Genomic DNA, 21,952 nt, shown 5'->3' on the forward strand with positions numbered 1-21,952 from the left:
AAGGAACTCATTCCCAAACTGTGTGATGCCTAGGATTTGAGAGTGCTCACTGAAACCTACTTATCTTCTCAGACAGCTAAATTACAAATTGCTTTTTCTCACTCTTACCAGAAGAGTTCACTTGTAAAAATGTACAAAATAGTCTTTTAGTGGCTGTAGAGGTTGCTTTCAGATGTTTGCTGTCCTCCATTTTGAAGTTTTTCATAGAAATAAATCTGTATTGAAAGACCAGCAGTCGAGTACTCTGAGGTTAGCTGTTCCTACCTGGCACTAAGACAAACACTTCAAGTGTAAGTAGTCAGGTTTAGAGGTGTCAAGGCCGGCAGTTACCATGCAGTCACTAGATGGCACTCCATAATATGCAAACATTTATTTTTCTGCAATGCCTTCCTTAAACATGATTTTCTTTTCTGTAAGTGCATGGTTTTGTTCTATTTTGTCCTCTAAACTCATTGTAAGGAAAGAAATAAATGATAAAATTCCAATTATATAGAGAGACTGAATAAGAATATAAAAAATAACCCAGGAGATGTTGAACATCAGAAGATCAGTAGCTTATTATATGTTTGAATGTACACAACCAGCTTGTACATGTGCAGGCTTTTGCAGTTATGTCAAACAAACTCTGAAAAAAAGCTCTAATTCATGAGGGAAACTGTAATAATTTGGCTTTGATTGGTAATATGAACTTCAGTAGTTTGGGAAAAGAAGAATGAAAATCTCATTCATTCCCTTATAGTGTATTATTTTTCATTATTTTGATATTATGCATAGAGTTTAGGACTAAGCTGCACTGCGTCATTCCCACATCCCAGCACCCAACCCACTTCTTCTGAGCAATTTCTGAGTTCTTTTTAAGGCTGTTCAAGGTTCACTAATGTGTAATAATCTGACATGAAATGAGCAGCTATTTTTTTCACCAAGCAAGAATTCATGTTAAAACTGATGAATAGATTTAACTTAAAAAAATTCTCTAGATTACTCCAAAGGATTAATGAGTAAATTAAGATTTTGATGCTGAATTATGGTTTGTTTTTATTTTTTAAAAATTCCTTAAATGAAAAAATAAATTTTAAAAGTACATTGCTTAATTCCTTGCATCAGAATGAAGCTTACTTCTGATTAAGGAGCTATGCTGGAAACAAATGAATTCTATAAAAGAGAGGAAATAATTTTTTGCCAATTTAGTTCCCTGAGCTGGATCTCTTTGGGGTCAGATGGGGCCCAGTTCTGGCTCAGGGAAATGTGTAGAAACTCATAGCTGGCAGCATGGCCATGCTTGTCTGTGTTTGTGTGTTTGTGTAGCAGGAGAGTTGGACCATCCCTGCCAGGAGCAGCCTGTGACTGTGTTGGCTCAGCCATAGAGTGAAACCATAAATGCACTGTATGGAGAGCTCTGCAGGCAGCAGTGGATGCAGTGGGGATAGATGTGGTTGGAAAGACACATCCCTCGTGGATTAGCTTTATCCACAGGGCTGGAAACGGAGTGGTCCATGCATATGAATGTAAAAGCCACATACCTGTGGGTTTTACATGAGGCACATTTGTTTCAGATGTAGGCACAGTCCTGAAGGTTGTGAGTATCACAAAAGAGAAGTGGACCAAGGAGGAGGTGGTCCTGGAAGAGCTGCAGGTATTCAAGGTAAGCAATGATACAACATCAATTAAATATTATTCAGGGGACTTCGTGGCCCAAACTGGCTTTGTCAGTCTGGTTGTTTGTTTACTGGAACATGTTCAAGTTTCCAGAGGGACACTATGTAAATTTTTAAATGCCTTGGTACTCTCTGGGCAAGTCAATTGAAAAAGGTCCAAAACCAAACAGACCGTGATTTTTCAAACCCGTAGAAAGTCTCATTTAGCCTGCTTTGTTCTAGTTTAAAATCTTATATGAGCATTTTTTTATTATTTATACATGTTAAAATAGTAGTATTGTATTTTTAATGTAAAATTTTCTATGACCCAATTGGCATTTGGCAGTATTCTACGTACAATAAATTTTTTTAAAATACAAACATACAAAATTCCATGGGTGCAGAGAAATCCTTTAAAATAGCAACATTGGGAGTTGAAAACATAAGGAAAATAAGAAGTTAGTTTTGATTATCACTGTGCTTTAATGTACTGGGGAAGGGTGACTCAGTATTTTTTACCATTTCAATTTGGTTATTCTGTAACTGGAACCCTGCTAACACAAATTATTTCTTCATAAATACAGCTTGTAAAAAGCCCAAGATTCTTTTTGTTGCACAGGAACAATTTCTGACTAATTTCAGTGCTGGTAAAGGAGCTGACATCAACATACTTTTACATCAGAAAAATGGAAACCTTTGTCTTCCCTAATGATTTTGTTTTTCATTTATTAGTTTCTTCTTAGTTCTTTGCATTCTCACTTTGCTTTCTTCTCATGCTGCACAGCTCTTCAGTTTTCACTCTGCTTTTCCATCAAAGTTCGTCTTTATCCATGACATTTTGATGACTTTCTCACACATCCTCTCTCCTATGTGCTGTACAGCCCAAATTTATGCCATACTGAATAAATTTTGGGAACTTTTCCAAGTGTAAGCACAGGATCATTAAAAATTATTTCAAAGAGTTCATTTCTTCATATGCCTTTTGATACGTCATGGTATGATGAAACTTTGATTTAAAGGCTCTATATGTCCTCTTCCCACTGTCTTGGACACCAATTATAAATATCACTCAGAAAATACCAAGATTACTCCGTGGCCTGCCAAATAATGAGCAGTTCCTGTATGCACACTAATTTGTTGCATTCTTAGAACATAACGTCAAGGGAAAGCGTGCCATATCATATTTAAGACAAAAAAGAGGTAATTTTTTTTCTACTCAGCAGACATTCCTTCACATTTTTATTGGTAACATTTATAACTGCTACCCCTATGTTTTTGAATCCAGAAAATTGAAGGGCTGAAAAAACATGCTTTATTTCCTCAAACTGCATTAATATTAAACAATAGGCTTAGATTAATCTTCTGCTGGGTCATAGATAATACCCTGAGCTTTATGCTGTTTTTACATCAATCATAGGCAAAAATTTCACTGTCTCTCATAGCCATGAAATACATCCTGGTGTAGAGATCTGCCTATGTATCCCTTAAATGGCAACTAAGCCTTTCAAAAGCAAATGCTTAATACGAACTAAAGTTGATATGAAGGCTCATTGCCCAGGATGGGGTAGACAGAAAACTCTGAGTATTAAAGCTAATTCCCTCCTTCCAGCTGGGGAAATTTATGGGAGTTCTTTTTGGAAGCACGAATTTCTTGACTTTCTGTTGTTTGAGGGTTTTATTAATATTTGTCTAAACCATGCAAATGAACCTATAATTTTATTTGCTTATTATATGTTGAGTTTTGCTCTCTTTTTCACTAAGAGCAGGGAATTTGTAAACTAATATACCTTGCTGTTTTATTTTTCAGCATCCTTCAGTTATCTCAACCATGGAGATTTCTCAGAAACAGGTAATCATAATCTTGTTTAACTACTGGAGGATATGAGTTGCACTGAACACCTATTTTCATGTGACGCCTGTTGCTTAGTGGCCAAACTTTCTATGGATAGCTCGTAAAATGTAACTGGAAGGAAGGAGATATGTTTGAAATTGTTTGCCTGCTTAATTCCTATTTGCTTACAAACAGTAATTTGTGTACCCAGGCTGGTAATTATTCAGGGAAACAAACCTTTAGTCATATGGTAGTGGGATTTGTAAGTGAAGCCAGTGCACATTCTTTTTCCAGCCTCCAGAAATACTTGTCTCTTTACAATCTAGTAATAAATTATTATTACTATTTTTGTTTTTATTTTTATTAGTAGTCAGGAGAGATCAGGGCCTCACTGCGCTAAAATTTGTACACACACAACCAGTCCCCCTCCTCTAAAATTGCAGCCTGAATCTGGGTGGTCCAACCCTGGCAGCAGAGGAGCCAGTCCCAGTGCGGTATCTCCTGATGGAAAACGGTTTTATGGCAGCTCCAAGCTCTGTGATGGCTCCGTGCATGTTCAGGAGGCAGTGTGACACCAGAGCCACCCCTCCCTGACCCGCTGAAGTGGCCAGAGCAGCTCTGGCACAACACAGCTCACTCACACGGGAGGAGGTATTTTGCCTTTCAGGCACGCACAGCACAGCTGGGTCCCATCTCCCATGAAAAAAGGTGGCAGGCCAGATGGAAGTGTTGCATGAGCCAGCTCCAGCTTGGACCACCCTTGGCTCCACAGGCAATCCACTCACACACTGGGGACAGGGGAGTAACCTTATCTCCATCCTACATCAGGATCAGAAGCAGAACATGAAGTTTTTTCACACAAGGTCACCCCTAGTTCCCAGATCATTAACATCATGACTATGCAGCCCCTCGTTTTTAAACGTGTTATTAAGCCATTCTTTCCATGATTTGCTTCTGATCTTTTGCTACAGCACACATCTAAAGGTGTGAGGGTGTTGAGTGCTGGTGTCTTTCCAGGACTGCAGTCCCCTTTCCTCTCTGCTGTATTGCTGGGATGGATGGGTACTGGCCAGTTCACACTGTGCCCTGAGAAACATTTTACACTAAAGGAAGAATTTTTCCCTTGTTTTACAAAATTTGGGGTAAAGTCTGCAACTGTGGCACTAAAGAAGGGAACTTTTTACACTGGCTACTTGGAGAACATTCCTAATTAATTTGCTTTGCCTGATTTGCAGCAACAATTGTACATTGGTTCCAGGGATGGATTGGTTCAGCTCTCTCTGCACAGATGTCACACGTATGGGAAGGCTTGTGCAGACTGCTGCCTTGCCAGAGACCCATACTGTGCCTGGGATGGAAACTCTTGTTCCAGATATGCCCCTACTTCTAAAAGGTAAGAAAAAAACATGATGTGCTGTGAAAGATCTTGCTGCTTGCAAGAATTTTAGATGTTCCAATTCATAACTTGTTGCCTTTTTACTTAGCATATCATTTGCCTTAAAATGTGATCATACTCTGGCCGTGTTTCACATTTCTGCTCAAAGAGCTGTGAAGACAACATAGCTTTGTTTAAGTGTGTGTGACAGTAACTTGGCTACTGCAGCTAACATCATAAATCCATCACTTTCCCTTTTTATGCTGAATGTTTTAAGGCACAAGATGCTCAGATGGAGGTCCAGGTTGTGGCTAACTCTGCCCGAGAGGCAAGAGCCTCTCTTAAGCTGCTGACTTTTTCATAGTAGTTAGAAAGCAGAGTTTAACATAGCATCCCAGAGTGGTCAATAATAAAATATATTTAATTCCCTGACCCAACCCAACAATTATATTTGTGGTCTAGCCATGAGAGGGAGACAGAGATTTAAGTACCATGATTTGACCACATTGGCAGCAGTCTTTCTACAGTGAAAGAACCTTCATCTGAATTTTCTGTACCCACTAGCTAGGACAGCACCTTGGATCTGGATGGAGGGAGAGCACACTGCAGGGTCTAGCAGCACAGCGCCTAAGCTGTTAGATGTGTCTCCTGAAGTTTATGGCTGATTTTGTTAGAGCCAGAGTCCTTCACAGCCTCTTCATTCCTCTTTGGACAAGGTCCTCCTGACCGTAATTCTTGCAGTGGGGTTGCAGTTTGAGCTCAGGTTCTGGAATGACACTTGCTACCTTAGGGGTCACAGGGCTGGGTCCTCAGCCATTGAAGTTAATGACTCATAAGTTATCATGTCATGGTGTCAAGAAACTTTATGTGTTCTCCCTCATAGCCAAAGCAAACTAAATTCAGAGAAGCATAAATGAAAGGAGAAAAGCAAGTGTTCAGGCTCACTGCAAAGTCAGTGACACGTGAGGCTTGCTGAAGCCTGGGGTGGGCTGGGACACGGAGATCGATGGTCCGTGCTTTTTCACAGATGTGCAGTTTGGAGGGAAGGCCAAAAGTCTGTGTCTCCAAAACAAAGGATGGGTGACTGGCCCTGGGAATCTTGCAGATGAGTTACTTGAATGTTTTCCTTCAGTGTTGAGGGCTGTGCTTCCAGCACGTCTACAGCTTTTGCTCAGTGGACAGATCGGCCCTGGCAACCTGCTCTCCTTCCAAGGCGTTGCTCTGCACACGGGAGATGCCACTGCTGAAACAGTTCTTTCCTGGGTGTCCAATTCTTCTGCTGAAAAATGGGAAAAGTTTCCATTTTTTTCATAGCTCTTGTGAGATAAATGCAATCATACACAGAGGAATAGTTTACTTTCTTTTTAGTGCTATTACACTGAAATGACAGTAAATCATGGTGAGTTCATGCAACACCCAGAGATTGGCAGGCAAGTTAGTAGATCATCTCAGACCATTGCCTTTTGTTTTTTTCAGTCCACAAAGATGAAAGATAACCGGATTTGTCAATTGTTTGTTAACAAACTGAAATACACGCTCTTCTCTCTTCATTTTAAGAATTGGTTTATTAGTTAGTATTACCTTGGGCTAGTACTGAGCTTTATTTTTAATATCACCTGTTGAACTTCAGATCTCTTTTATGATCTACAACATGAAATGTTTTTAGGTATTTGCAACACAGTCCACCCCACCAGGAGACCTGTGGTTCTAAAGCAAGTTTAGACACTCTTTCTGTCACTGTATTACACACACTTTGTTTTAGGCAGATACTTTTCTCTCGCTTTTTCTCTTTCCCCTCCCAAATCAAATTTGGTTTTCCCAAATCACAGACTCTTCTCTTGATGTCAGTTGTACAAAACTCTCTAGGCCACATGCTGCTTTGAGGGTGAGACTGGTTTTAGTTAAGACTGTAATTGTTAGCAGTAGGATGAGAGCAATGCAAGTCCACATCTGCTGAGCTCCTCTGTATTTTGTTGTTGCATTCCAGCAATTATGTCTGAAGTGTTACAAGTTTGCATGCTCTTCCCATAGGCGAGCCAGAAGGCAGGATGTCAAGTATGGAGACCCAGTTGCACAGTGCTGGGATGTGGAAGACAGTGAGTATTTTTCACTTTTCTTGGTCTTTTGTCACTTAAGCAGCAGATTTTGCTGTGAGGGTCTCTGTCTACAAAAACTTGCTAAGCTAAACAGAACAGTTGCTTTTGGCACACTCCATATCCATTATCCCATAGTTAAATTTTCAGAGCTGGGGCTGCTAAGGGACAGCCAGGATGGGATTTCACCCTTGCATCCCTTATAAGCAATCCTGCCCAGTACTCACACCAGGCAGGGAGATATGCCCCTGACACCAAAACATCACACATGTCCCTGAAAGTAGCTCATGGGATACACGTGATGTTCCATCCAGAAACAGGGCAGCAAATCCCACAAGGAAGCTTGCAGGGCTGGGCAGGGAGCATGCCATCTCTTCTCTGCCACTCAGGCCCCAAGGCTGATATGCAGCTGCCAAACCAGCCCCTTCCCCTTCCCACAGCTACTTAAATACTCCTGTTATTAACAGGAACCTACCCCCTTCTCCCTGCCCTCTTCCCCTCCCTTTCCCACTCCCTCTTTTCAGATGCCAAAGGGTCTGGCTGCTCCTCTGGCATCTGCAGCCCTTCTCTCTCAGCGAGCACTGTCAGTATGAAACCCTGTGGTTACACAGCAATCTCTGTGGCAGCATAAAATAAATGAGTAGCATTCAGACCCAAGCATGGCTTTGTCTGGGGTTCTTCTAGCTGCTTATTAAAGTGAACAGTCCAGACAAAACAGTATTGATTGTATCACCACGTTGAACACTGGCTTTGGGACAAGCCATCCCTTCCCACTGATCTCCGGTTATTCTGTGCCGCTGCGGTGCTGGGTGCCTGCTGCAGACCTCAGTGGGAGGCAGTGCAGAAATCAGAGCTGCTTGCCACAGGATCAAAGCCTCAAGTCTGTTGTACAGTGTAGAGGGCTCTGATTGTACGTGTGTGCTTGCAGACATAGTTAAAAAGTCAGGGTAAGATCTCATTTCCATCAAAGTCAATGACAAAACTCTGTTCATCCCAAGGGCCAGAATTTCCTTGCTTGCTGCTTGCCATGACTCTCCAAACACTGATATCTGAGACTGTGCAAAGCTCAGGGTTATAGAAACCCCAGCAGAAAGGCTGAAAGTGTCACATTTTCCTGGAAGCATAGATACTGGAAGAGTTAGCTTTAGTAGACAAACCTACAGTCTCATAGCACAAAAATTGGTATTAATTCTTTGCCCTGACATAGATAAAATAGCAATTTTATCCACCTGGGAGTGATTCCTGTGTGCTGTAAACCCATGAAGCTGACCTTTGTCACTCCAGGCTCTTGGCTTATTTAGGCCATTTGCTATAATTAGTAATATTATGGCCCCCAAACTTATTTAAATTCAGTGCTCTGCTGTGTGTGGTTCTCTCCCACACTTTGTTGGCTGAAAGAAGTTGTTTGGCTCTACGGAAATCTTAGTGGCACAGGGAAATAATGCAGAGATCTCAACTTTCTGTAGATCTCATACAGGTACTTGTTAAATTGAAAGCATGTTCCAAAATTGTTTTAATTTTGAAATGGAGCTAACTTTTGAGTCAGGAGACACCATTTCTTTCACCTTCCATTCTGTTATTCACGGGGCATAAGAAACAGCTTTAGTCTCTTGCTAAGGTAGATAAGACACAGATGAGACAGACTAGAAAGAAAAATGAAGATGCAGAGATTAAAAATTACGCAGTCAGAGTTACAGAAGACCAAGGAAGGATTTCAGACCTCCTCATGGCTCCTTCAGTGCTTGCTCTGAAACATACACTGAAGGGAGGCAAACTTGAGTTTATTTTATCCCTGTGACTCCTTTGGGTGAACAAACCAGACCATACAATCTAACTTCAGCAGATTTAGCTCAGGTTTAGTAGTTGCATTACTTAAAGGAAAAATACAGGTCAGATTTTAAATTCCTCATAGGTGAAAGCCCCAACTTTAAAATGGAGCAAGCTCATGATACAGATTTTATTGACCTCTTTAAAAACCAGTTGCACTGAAGGAAGGTTAGCAGCCGCCTCTAAATCCTTATAGTTATAGTTTAAGCTAAAAGTGAAGTTTCCTTTTGTGTTTTTATAATTCACTCACTCTTTTAGCATCTGTTCCGAATCAGGCTGTTTTCCCATTGCTTTAAAAAGCAGGTCAGGGTTAATCTCCTGTACCATGTTTGCTTTCCAGGCATTAGTCATGAAACTGCTGATGAAAAGGTGATTTTTGGCATTGAATTTAATTCAACTTTTCTGGAATGTACTCCTAAGTCCCAGCAAGCCTCTATTAGGTGGTATGTTCAGCGCTCTGGAGAAGAACATCGAGAAGAGGTAAGTTATAATCATCAAGGCAGGTTTCCTCCATAGAGAATTCAGCTGAGCACTGAGAGGCAGGAATTACTGGGACTAGTTGATGTTTTACTTTTCCCTGCCTCACCTTAGGTATCACATAGCATTCTGCTATCACCATTTGGGGCGTGCAGTGGGGAAGAGAGCAGCCATTTGCACTGTATCATAAGCTTATTTTGATATTTATTTTGACTTACCTGCTCATCCTATTAAAAAAAAATTAAAAAGGGAGATAATATAGATCAGTGATGAAAAGTCAAAGCAGTTTTGTCCCATAATTAACACATCTGCTTCTGTAGGCAAAAGTATGATCATAACCCTATCTGTCAATAAAATCTCAGCTCTGTTTAGTGTCTCATGGTTTTCCCTTACCATGTTAAGCAGTACAGCTAAGAATTAAATGTATGGTTTGCTGCTTCTCTCCATCTCTCCCCAGAGGAGGAATGGTCTGTGTGGTTAAAAGGCTTTTTATTTGCTTTTTTCTTGTTAGTGGAGTTTGAGATTTTTTGCTTAAATGGCACTCTGCACTGATGCAGAGAATTCAGGTTAAGGATTGCTCCTTTCATCTGGTGTAGAAAGCAGTGAGATTTGTGATGGCCCTTAATTCCTTTGAGATGCAGCTTTGGGGTCCTCACTGATGGAGAAGCTCTGGAGAAGCCTCCAGGTTGCTGCAAACCCCCTGCACAATTTGCTGATGATTCCTCTCTAATCTAGTGACAAAGGGGCTCTCCAACATGACTAAAAGGTCAGTGTCCTGGGACTGGTTTGGACTGGGTTTGTGAGTGAGTTTCAAACCTCAGGAGTTTTCATAGCCTTTCTCTTACATGAGTGATTTTGTGTCTGAGGCCAAGTCCTGCTGTGATGGCAACCATGGCAACAGGGAAAGAGAAGGGAAATGAGCTGCCCTTTCAAAGGATCTGGTCCCAGGTGCTAAATACGCTTTTCTGTTAAATGTTCATCCAAGTCAGAAGTTAGTTAAAATGACAGGAACTATCAAACATACAACAGATCTTCCACTTTCAGTGATAATTCATCCTGTGAGACTTCCTGAGTGCAGAGAACGTTCTGGTCCTTTCCAAAGGCTGGGGAGACTCAGGCCAGGGCAGGTGTCTTTGAGAGAATCATCTCTGGCTGAGATGTGACACATGGTAGTCAGCCCAGAGTTTCAGCCCTGGTTGTGTCTTGGCTCAGAAACCCAGAGTTAGGGGATACTTCTGATTCCCTACCAGATAAGACAAAAACCTACAAGGCTGTATATTGACTACAAAACTTCAGTACTTTTAATTTATTCCACTTCTCTTACACTTATTTTGGATTGATGAAACTTTTTTCCTCTGCTGGGGGAAAAAAAAAGCTTAGTTAATTTTAAGACAGGTGCATTAACACCAAAAGAAAGAGATTACTACTTTGAAATAATACCTGTAACCCCCATTATAGCCCATACGTGGGGAAAAAAAAAAGTCTTCTGATCAGATGGACAAGCACCTTCCCAGCCACAGGAGGCTGAAATGCACACCCAGCTAAAAATGTATTGGAATTTAAAGACCTACAGTCATTCATTTTACTGAAATGGAGTTACCTTTACTCTCCTGTACAGGAGACTCTGCTTACCTTCCCTAAGGCAGTAGTTTGTAAATGATACTTGATCAGGGAAACAAGTAAAGTACTTTCTTAATCCTTACTCTGTGTTTAAGACTAATTTTAAAGTAAATTTAAGCAGATAGTTAAAAGGTTTCTGACTTGGAGGACAGGGGGAGGGCTGTTTGTTACTGTTTTTCTGTTCTTGTGTGTGTGGTTTTTTGGTTTTTTTCTGAATGAGAAGTTATGTCAAGTTTTGAGAAGACTCAATCATTTTAAAAACAATGTATTGCAGCTATACCATGAGCTACAAACTTTGCGTAAATGAGCCAGTTCCTTGTGTAGAACATAATATTTCTATATCATAATAGATTACACTTTCAAGACTTAAAAGCCTCTTTTGAAGGGCAGCTTTTGAGTCTTTATCTGTGCCAATTTAAGCAAAAAGATATTATCAGTTGATTTTCTCATAAATCACAGGTTCAGCTAGGCCTCTGAAGGTCATGAAACCAAACTCAAGCTGTCTTTCATGTTTGATTGCAGAACAAACTGCAGGTCAAACCAACTTTTGAGCAAATTTATGGCATACTAATGTGTATAGCATGGCCTAAATTTAGGCTATGCTCTTTCTTGACGCACTTTGAATTTCCAAGAGGTTTCTTGTGGCAGTGGCCTGGCCCCCTTACTTGTTCTGAGCCAAATGCCACTTACCCAGACCTGGTGATGTTCGATACTGCCCAGCATGCCAAGGATGTTCACGTTGGGAGGGAGTTAGGGAATGTGTGCACATGTGTGGTGGCATTAGAAGCCCCAGCAAACACACAGAATTCATCTTAGCACATTAACAGAAATGTTTACTGGGCTTACTCTGTGTACACAGTCTGACATTTGTTTGCATGAGAAAAGTAAATCTTTTCTAAAAGGCTGGATTAACCTCTGAGGCAAATTTAGTAGAAAATTTGAAGGAGACATGTGCACAGATTTTCTACAATATGAATGTTAAAAGTAGGCAAAGAGCTTTTGCCACACAGTGCCTAAAGCCACAACAGTGCCTCTGTGATCTAGTTTTTGTAAAAATTAGCTCTTGGGGTGGTTTGGGGTGGTTTGGGGGGGGTGTTGGGCCTTTGGGAGGGGGTTTAAGTTGTTGGTTTTTGGGGTTTTTTTTTTCCAGTCTGAAGATAATAGCCTATAGAAATGCATATGCACACACTGATGATTAGATTAGGTCACTTAAAGATAATGTATAAGTTTTGTTTGAAGCTTGCCAGAAAATTCTAATAATAACAATTTCTAATATTTTGACCCAGCTTAGTTTCAGGATCCTAAGAAATTGAACTCCTGAACAAACTAGTTTTTTATATATTTTATTGCTAGATACCATTTTTGAAGAAACAAAAAAAGGTTTTTGTTTATATTTTAAGATAACTATATTAATGTAGAAATTACATGTTTTCAAATGTGTAAAGTTAAATTCCATTTATGGATCCCTAAATGATTGACCAGGTCTGTAGAGATGCTGAACAATCATTCCTCCTATTTGATGGAATAAGTGTGAAGTGGTTAAAATGTTAATCCCTTGATAATTTGCAGATCCAAAAATTGAGGTTTCCAGGTTTTTTAACTTGACTTACCAGTGAAAATGAATTCATCAATATGAAAACCTGATTGGAGACCTTCCTAGAAAATCCAAAGAGCAGAGTAATTGACTTTCTTTTCAAAATACGTCAATTTGACAAAAATACCATATGTGACAGAAACAGTGAGGTCATATTTAATGTATAGCTTGATCTTTGCTCAACCAATTCATTACCATAACTTTTCCCATTGCAATTATATTTTCTGCTCTCTCTGTCTCCCTTCCTGCAGCAGATTTCTCAAATAACACTGTGCATTCTTTTAGGGCATGTCTTAGCAGTGTAACTTATTGTGATGACGATACCATGCTTTGCAAATGACTCCATGCACCTGGAACTTAGGTTACGGACTTTTAGTTCCAGGGCTGGAACTGTAATGTCTCAGCAAGTCTTTAAACTTGGCTTTACAAAGAGATGGCTTTGCACTGTCCCAGACATGCACTGCAGCTTCCTGAGGGAAGGGAAAGGGCAAAGTCCAGACTAGATGGGAAGCATTTGGTGCAGCAGGATGTCCCTGACATTTCACCCTTAAGGTCATGGTTCAGAATGTGACTTCCAGGCAGAGCAACCTGTGGGGAGGGACAGGATCTCCTGTGGTACAGAAGCTGTCACCAGGTCATTTTGCTGCCAGTGGGAGTACATTTCCCTGTAGTTCAGGGCTCTTTTAAGGTCAGGAGTCAAATATCTAGTGCTTTTGTGGTTAGTGTTGCTCACGCAATTGATCATGTTTGTTCCTGTGCGTGCGGCGTTAGTCACTGGGATGACGAAAAGTGTTTCAGTGCCTGGAGTTCATAAAAAACTCAGGGGGCGTCATCTGTTCATAGTGTCTTAAACTGCTGAAGCTCTCTGAAGCTTTAAACAGATACTAGTTATTTCTCAAGAAAAAGTCCTGTGTTATTTTATGTATATAATAAGTGTCAGGACTGCAAAAAGTGAGTGTGTGGCTCCCTACAAAGGCATTAGTTTTGGTGCCTTGTTGCTCTGAAAAGCATCAGCAGCTCTGCTTTAGGCTGCACTTCACCCCGAGTCTCCTGTGGCTCCCGATCTGCCAAGCTGCCACCCCAGCAGCAGGGGACAGAACAAACCATATGGTCTGAAGTGACAGAATAGGTGCAGACCACTTTTAAGTTTCTCCTTTCTGCTCTGCTCACACCTGGCGGTGAAAATAAATCCACCAAAATTCATGGTGACATTCCAGTTTCTCCTTCACCCTTTCCACGTTCCTGCCCCACAGCTCAGACTATGTTTCCCTGTTGGACGAAGCATAAGGACTATCTGATATTTTGAGCTGGACCCACTTTTGGACAGGACATTTTACAAGGCACACAGCATTGCAACCCAGTTCCCCCATCAGAGCAGGGAGATGTTTTTTCATTCCATATTTTAGGCATTTTTTTTCAGTTTATCCAAGACATAAGTTTCCATATATTTTTGCATCTGGAGGTTTTTGCATCATTATGGCAACTTTCTTTGTTATAAACATCTGGCCTAGCAGAATCTTAAGAAAAAAGGCCATAGATTCAGTGCCAGCCCTGAAATCTAAGAGTTGGGTGATGGCTGAATAAGGCAGAAGATGCACAGCAAGGACTGAATTCCAGTAGTACCTTCTGTCAGGGGAGTGTAATTTGATGTTTGAATCTTTAGGTCAATGAGAAAGAAAGTCAAGAGAGTTGGGAAAAAGAAAAATATATTGATTTTGCAGCCTAAGGACTACTTACAGTTCTCATGCTTTCATTCTTTTTTTTATTATATAACTAATTGCATTTTTTTTACCTTGAGTGCCTTAAGTCAGACAAATACTTTCGACAGTTTCATGGGGAAAGAAGAGAACTAACTCTGAACTGGGTGACATTTCTGATTTGATTTGGATATATTGGAGGAGTGACAGGAATAGAGTAGTTTAAGGTTTAGTCTCAGAGTAAGCAGTAAACTTCACCTTGAAGCTAATAGGAATCATGCATTTCCATAATGACATTGTATCAGCAACATGTTCTTCATTTTTCCTGAGGCTGTTGGTAAATAAAAAAAGATGTTAAAAAAAAAAAAAAAGAAATTAACTCTACAGCTGTGTTGTAGTTAAATTATTATTTTCCCATACGAGAGAAACAGTCATGTGTAACAATAATGTCAGAAAAACCCTAGAGTGATCTTTATTTCCAGTCAAATTATGAGGATGTAAAAGAGAACAATAGAAAAACAAAGATGAATGTGAATTATCTGCAAATGTTCCTCATTTTCTTTTCTCCCTCTCTCAATTTGTTCAGGGGTTGCAGCTAACCCATGATTAGTCCAGCTTTACCTCTAACATTTTTTCACATGTTGATTAATGAGGAAAGGCAGGCTTTGAAGCCACTTTCTTCTCCCAGACAGGTGCAGTGTTTTAACTGTGAAAGAGTTGACATGTGAATTATTTGTAAAGAGGGAGCCATCTAAACACATCATTAGCAAAGGACAAAAAGCATTGACCTAACCTGGTGCCACAGCACTTTCAAATCCTTGGTGTTTTCCAACTTACTGATTGCTTAAAGATTTGCCCTCATTATTGGCAGTACTTATTTTTTTCTCCATTGTTAAATTCAGGTTGTGAAAATCAAGTGTTAGATTTGCATGGGGATCTTTTCCCTTTGTTATACATTGCCAGTATCTATGGCATGTGCCATAATTCAGGTAATGTAATTTTTGGAAATCTTACATGCTTCTCATAAAGGATGAAGGTACAATTTGTTGATACAATCTCGTCAAAAATCTGCTCCCACTTCAGTAAGAAAAGAAAGCTATTGGTAATCAATTACTTCATTTTTTGTGATTTTTAAATTGTTTCCTATGGAACAAAACTATGTTTCTCCTCTTAAAGTTTTATTGTACGCTCAAATTTAAGGACATGTCAGCAAGCTTCTGTAAATTTAAGTATGTGTATTTCTGAATTGTTAAATCCTATTTAGAAATATTTTAGAAGAGTTACTGATTTTGACATGGTGGGGGGTGAAACAGTTGAACAAAATAAAATTTCTTTCATCTAAGTAGTCTTTTAACTTTCCTCAGAATTTAATAAAGTACATTTTACATCTATAGGTCAGGAACCAAAGACCACATTAAACATTCAAGGGAAAGGTTAAAGATCTACTACCAAGTAATGAAATGCCAGGTGTTTATGAAACTCCAGAGCCCTGTGGGGAGGAAAGCATAGAGGAAAGACAGGAGGAGTTCTGAACCTATGGGTAAAACAACATAAACAGGATACCAAAAAGAGAAGTGAGGGGGGAAAGCAGTAATGAAGTGTTTCTCAATATGTGTGAAATCGGAGCCATAATTTTATCCTTCCAGAGGATAAGAAAGGAATGAACAATGAGGGCACAGAGAAGGAGGTGACAGTCACCCTAAATCAATGTCCAAGGTTAACACAGGACACTGTGTAGGAGCACTGCTTCATTAAAAATAGGAGTTATGATGGGCTGGGATTAAGGGACATAACCAATTTAGACTTCTACTTCTTTCTATGCAGTATCCCAAGGCAGAGAGGGGGACAGCTCCATCAGTTAACACGTTTATGACTAAAAAGTGATGACTGTCACACAAATGGCAAGGAGTTAAGAGTAGCAGGGTGCTGGATTTGGGGGTCCAGCAATCTTTCCAAGTTTAGATCTGCCATTATTCTGCCTTTCTTTCACTGAAAAGAGGCAAAGCCCTAGGGAGGGCACTTTGGACTGGCACCCAGCCAGCCAGAAGAGCCAGCTGGAGCCCTTCCAAGTGTGGGAGGTGCACAGCTGTCAAGACGCTCTAGACTACAATACTGGCAGAGCCACCGGCAGGCAGATGCTACTGCTGTGATTGCATCAAGCCCCAAGCTCAAAGACATCAGTCCTGTTTTCACTCAAACAATGTGGGAACTTGGTCTTTGCAGAATGCTTATGAAACCCAAATGTCTGGAAGTTAGCTGCTTCTTCCCATGCTTTTCCCTCTGTTTCGCAAACTCAGATCTTCATGTTGACGTGAAGTCTGGGCAGAAGAAAGGGATTTCCTTGTCGAGTTGCAAAAGCCAGGCCTCGAAGCACTTCCACCTGGCCCCTGCTCCTGCTACTCTCTGTGGAGTACAGCACCACAAGGAAACACCTGCCCTAGACATACTTCTGCCTAGAGCTCCTTATTTGCAGGTTCTTTTGTAAATTTTATGCTCCTGTTTTTACTGTAGAAGAGGAACGTTTACTTGGAGTGAAGTGTCACTGGCTGATTCAGTTGAGGACTAGTGCCCTGTTCCATGGGTTCTGTGAAAGAAGAGCAGTCTAGTTTGTCTCCCTGTTACCTTCTGTGCAAGTGCTTGTGGCTTGACCATAATTCCTCTGGTTTAAACACAGTGTGATAAATCAGAAGTAGCTTGTGCTCATTTGGCACCTGTTGTCAGGACAATCGATTTTCCAGGAATTTCCTGAAATTTGTATCATTTCACCCTCTGGGTACTGAGTAGACATGCTTATATACAGTTTACAAACAATGAAACTAAAGCTCCCAACACCAACAACTGGGGTCAGGAGCCAAAAAATACTTGGCCAGAGAGACAGGCAACCAGAGCTGCAATCTGACCTTCTTTTGTAGCAGCTGATTTCTTGTGTCTGCCTCTCTCATATCCATGGCAGTACACAGGCCTGTATCCATCCATGCAGATGACTTGCCTACATACCTGTTTAATCCGTTACTGAAGATTGTTACAGCTGCAGCAGTAGGAAACAATGGTCTCTGTCTCAGGTTGTATTATATTTATGTGTATTGTTTTTTCTGGAGATTTCAATATGGTCTCTCACACTTTTTTCATGATTTCAAAGTCATTGTCATAGAAACTTAGAAAAGGGTAAAGCTAAAAGCCCTGGAAGGTCATCTCATCCATCTCTTTGCTCCAAGAGACTCTATTATGATAAAGTACTAGTGAGCTAGAATCATAACAGATGGAGAATCATATGTATGTATAAATTTTTTCCCATGGAGTAGCAGAGGGAATTGTGTGCAGATTTTTTACATAAAGAAACAGTGTGTAGCTTACCCACTGTGAATAAATCTAATTTAGTCATCTTTATGCCTCCCTGATCTTCATCCTCTGAAGTTTGCTGGAGGGTCAGATGTGCACTCGGGGAAATTTTGCAGATTCTGTGTTGGTTCTTTCTGCCCCCAGACCCCCCCTTCTCAAACCCACTACCCAGCCTTAAGCTCAAGTTTTCCCAGTTTTCCCCCTTGGCAGTGATTCCACCGGCAGAGCCGAGGCTGCCTCCAGCAGCAGCGCAGGTCTGTGGGTGCCAGCTGTGCTGCAGCCTCTGTGTGGCAGCAGAACACAGCGCGCCTGGGAGGGAACAGCCTGGGACAATCCGGCATCATTTTCAAAGGAAATGCTGCTCTTGGACGTCAGGAGTAAAGGCTCTGCTTTCTACTTCCACCGCTGCTCCTAATCTTTATATGGTCTTTGGCAAATCACTTACCTTCTATGTTTCCCAGATGCAAAAATACTTAGGTGCCAAGTGCCCCGTCCCGTTTTTTGGTTTGGTTTTGGTTTGGGTTTTTTTTGAGGGGGGGGACACTATTTTTTGATTTAGGTTATTTTAGAAATAATTTTCAGATTACCAGAAAGGTAACTTACCTGACAGTATTAGTCATCTAAGGTACACCTTACTTTTAACATGTGGGTTTTTTTAACACGTGTATTTTTAAAAATATTTCTATTCGTAAATTAAATTACACCTCCATGCTGTCAGACTTCAGCTCCCACTTACAATCTTATTCTTTTGTTTAGGGTTTAGGGTTTTTTAAATTCTTATTTTTCTCCAAGTTATTTTCCAGATCTTAGCAGTGAAAGAACTGTACTTTGTTGTATCCATCCAGCCTTATTGCCTGCTTTTAATCACATCTCAGTGAGTCAAAGCCAGGATCAACTTCCTTTTGTAAAACTTGGTTGAAGATCAGAAACACAGCATTTCACTGGAAAATCAGTAGTAGTATTCATATTCATTGTAACAGGGCCTCAGCACTGCAGATATATACAAGCACTCTGGTGTTTTGGGTGTATTACAGATACCTTAAAAAGAGCAGTTAATAGAATGAATGGGATTTGTGGCAGTACATAGCTCCCCTTCCTTGGAGAAGGCAGCCACACTCACTGCACTGTGGTGTGATGAGTGTTGCTGTCTGTCCTGTCAGCTGTACAGCATGTGTCTTTTGCTACTGCCTGCTGAGTGTCCGTGATCCAGATGTTGCAGTTAGGAACAGGACTTGGGCCTTGAAGGAACTTCTGGTATCTGTCCCAGAGGCCCCTGGGGATGGGTCACTCCATGTCCCAGCCACTGACACACATCTATCTCATTTTCACAATGAGACTCACCTCCTGTGTTCTTTTTTTTTCCAACCCCACAGCTGAAGGCTGATGAAAGGATCATTAAAACGGAGCATGGGCTGCTGATCCGCAGCTTGCAGAGGAGGGACGCGGGAGCCTATTTTTGCAAAGCCCAGGAGCACACCTTTGTCCACACCATCGTGAAGCTGAATTTAAACGTCATCGAGAATGGACAGATGGAAAGCACTCAGAAAACTGAGGACGAGGAGGGCCGGGTGAGGGATTTGCTGACGGAGTCCCGGCTGAGGTACAAGGACTACATCCAGCTCGTCAGCAGCCCCAGCTTTAGCCTGGATGAGTACTGTGAACAGATGTGGCACCGGGAGAAGCGGCGGCAGCGGAACAAAGGTGGTGCCAAATGGAAGCATGTGCAGGAGATGAAAAAAAAGCGAAACCGAAGGCACCATGAGCCAGCCAGGCCACCATCGACGTAGTTTGTAAATGCTATTTAAAGAAAGGACATTTTCCATTAAAAAAAAAAAAATACTGTGTTCTGGTTTTGTGCATCTTGCCTATGAATTAGTACTGCTTCTTCTTGAAATCAGAAAACTTACCATCACTATTAATCTGTGTGAGAATGTACGGTGGGATTCAATGACAAATGACATGTTCCTTATTGGAATGCCACAAGCCAGGCAATAATTTCAAATGCATTCATTAAAAAAGAAAAAGTGTACACTTTTAGCTAATTTCTGGGTAGCCTTAGATGGTGTGAGCTGTGTTCTTTACTTCCTGCATAATTTTCACATAGGGTTTAGTGTTTGTGTTCCCATATTAACATTTGCTGCCACATTCCACCCCAGAGGTGGCTACATTTCAGGGGAAGGCAGATGTACTTCTAGTTCTTTGGCATCTTTCTGAATAAGAAACATGGTAGAAATGTGTGACAGATCTGCAAAAATACCCACTAATTTACCCACTGGGCCTGTATACAGGCACGCGGGTAGGGTTTGCTAGCACAGAGAGGCACAGCAAAAAATCAAATTAAGTTTTGGCTTAGGCACAGCATTCATTCTCCCCATAAAAAAGAGAAAGTATAATCATAGTTTAAGAGAGGGGAATTACCAAGCGTTACTCGTTAGTGTTTGAGTAGCCACCAGTTTGCAGTCCATCTGCTGAAATGAAATGTTGACTCTAATTGAAATTGCCACCAAGATGCTTGGGAGTAAATTTCCTAAGTGGTCCATGGGAGGTATGTGCACAAATCCTATTAACAAATAATGGGACTCTTGCCTGCACCTCTTTTATGTCTCTAAAGGTTTGACTCTGTTTCTCTGGCCCTTTGCTGGCTTGGTTTTATGCAGAGGAAAAGAAAATTAAAAGACAACAACAAGGCTAAAATGAAAGACGATGAGGGAAATATGTAGTGGCTGAGACCAGTGCTCTTGACACAGAGCTGACATTCCTCAGATGTGTGTATTCTTTGGGATTTTTTCTCAAAGGTCTTATGTATTTTTAAGTTGAAAATTTGCATTGTTGGAATTAATACTTTTATTATAATTAAATAAGAGATGTCCACGTGTAAATAAAACTTGTAAGTTAGAAATTTGCTGTATACCATAATTTCATTTGTAAAGTGTTCCTTGTTCCTTGGTTTATATTTTGGGTTTAATAATGTAAATTTTTACACCTAAGCAAGAAATTCTGGCCTCATCCTTGTCTGTTTTACATCAATATTATTCAATTAATTTTATTCCTGATATGCAGCAACAAACACGAGCTCAAAATCAGTCCTACTCTCTTCTCTCATGAGTCACAGTCCCCCTCTCCTCTCTTCCATCTAACCTCCCTCCGTTTTGCCTTTCACGCCTTTTTGAGTGTGAAATGACAAATTAACCACTTCCTCACATGGAAGACAGCTTTGATGGATACCAAAATGACAGACTTTACTTGTTTCTCATGCATTCTACAGATCTTGAGAGCAAAGTCTGTGGGAAACCCGTGCAATTGATGTGCACCTCATTAAGGGACCAAAACTGTTGGCTCTGAAGCCCTTGCCCGTGCTGGTGTTTGCGTGTGCATACAGTCACAGATCTAAAATTGTGAAGGTCCAATTTGCATCGTTGTTCATTTCCTCTGTGTTGAAAGTCGGATATGGCAAAGTGTTCATCAGATTTCAGAAAGGAATCTCAGCTTACCCACATTTCTTGTAAAACCCAAAAGCTGCATTTGCATGTGTTGTACAAAAGCCAGCGATACCATATGTCATTAATTTTAGATGCTTTTTTAATAGGAGATGTATGAGTTAATTAGGAGATATTAGATAGCATGCGTACAATGCTTTGATAGTGTAAAGCACTGAGTGCTAAATATTATAAAATACATCTGTGGGGAGGAGGGAATTTCTCAGCACAGGACCTTTAATCAGCAGAAAGACTGATGCTGAAGATACTAACCAGTCATACAGTACTTTGAGAACATGCAGAGAACTTTTTGGCATTTTTGCTGCAAATAATGTAGACCAGGCATTTCACAAGAGGCTCAGCAATTTGGGTACCTTGATTTTAGGGCCAATTAAGACTACTTAGGGAAGGTATGGGGGGTATTAAACTACTACGCAGGGATACTTAATATTCTTGGCTAGAAGATTATGCTGTCACCATACAGAACCTGCCTAGTTATTCCTTATTAGATTTTTATCACTCCACAAAGTCCCATTTTACTGGCTTGGGCATAAGGGAAATCAGTGGAGCCGCACCAAGGCTATGGAATGGCTGCATTCACAGGCACTGGCAAAGGGTCCACTCTTCTCATCAATGGTGACATGGTACATCAGTTGACAGCTCCCATCACGTGTTTGCCTACTTCATAAAAAAGGCAAAGCAGGGTCTTTTTTCATACTTTTTCTCCTCCATGAAAACAAAATAATCTGATTTTTGTTTGGGTATGATTTGCTGTTTGTATTCTACAAATGAACCCCCCTCCAACTGACTTTAGTAGAAATCTGGGATAAGGGTCTCAGTACTGGGAACATTCGAATTAAATGGTTGAATTAAAATGTTATTGCTCTTAAAAACTACTTTCATTTCTTTTATTTCAAATGTTCTTGCAATGAGATTCTTCTTAAAGAAATGACCTCATCAGTCTGGGATACAGTGGTAGCATAAAAGCC

The 21,952-nt window shown here is 40.6% G+C and overlaps 1 protein-coding gene across 4 annotated transcripts in view; it reads left to right on the top strand.

Annotated features, from left to right (window-relative positions):
* The window catches only part of LOC131592053 (semaphorin-3D), a 134,991-nt gene extending 113,282 nt beyond the window's left edge, over positions 1-21,709 (top strand). For all 4 annotated transcript variants that reach the window (XM_058863308.1, XM_058863307.1, XM_058863309.1 and 1 more), the window contains exons 13-18: positions 1,554-1,642; positions 3,442-3,483; positions 4,701-4,858; positions 6,872-6,936; positions 9,101-9,240; positions 18,861-21,709. In XM_058863308.1, the coding sequence (XP_058719291.1) occupies positions 1,554-1,642; positions 3,442-3,483; positions 4,701-4,858; positions 6,872-6,936; positions 9,101-9,240; positions 18,861-19,274 (908 nt within the window). In that variant the 3' untranslated portion in view covers positions 19,275-21,709. The remainder of the gene's footprint in view (positions 1-1,553; positions 1,643-3,441; positions 3,484-4,700; positions 4,859-6,871; positions 6,937-9,100; positions 9,241-18,860) is intronic.
* Positions 21,710-21,952: the final 243 nt, after the last annotated feature.

This window comes from Poecile atricapillus, chromosome W, assembly GCF_030490865.1.
Source record: "Poecile atricapillus isolate bPoeAtr1 chromosome W, bPoeAtr1.hap1, whole genome shotgun sequence".
Classification (NCBI taxonomy): Eukaryota; Metazoa; Chordata; class Aves; order Passeriformes; family Paridae; genus Poecile; species Poecile atricapillus.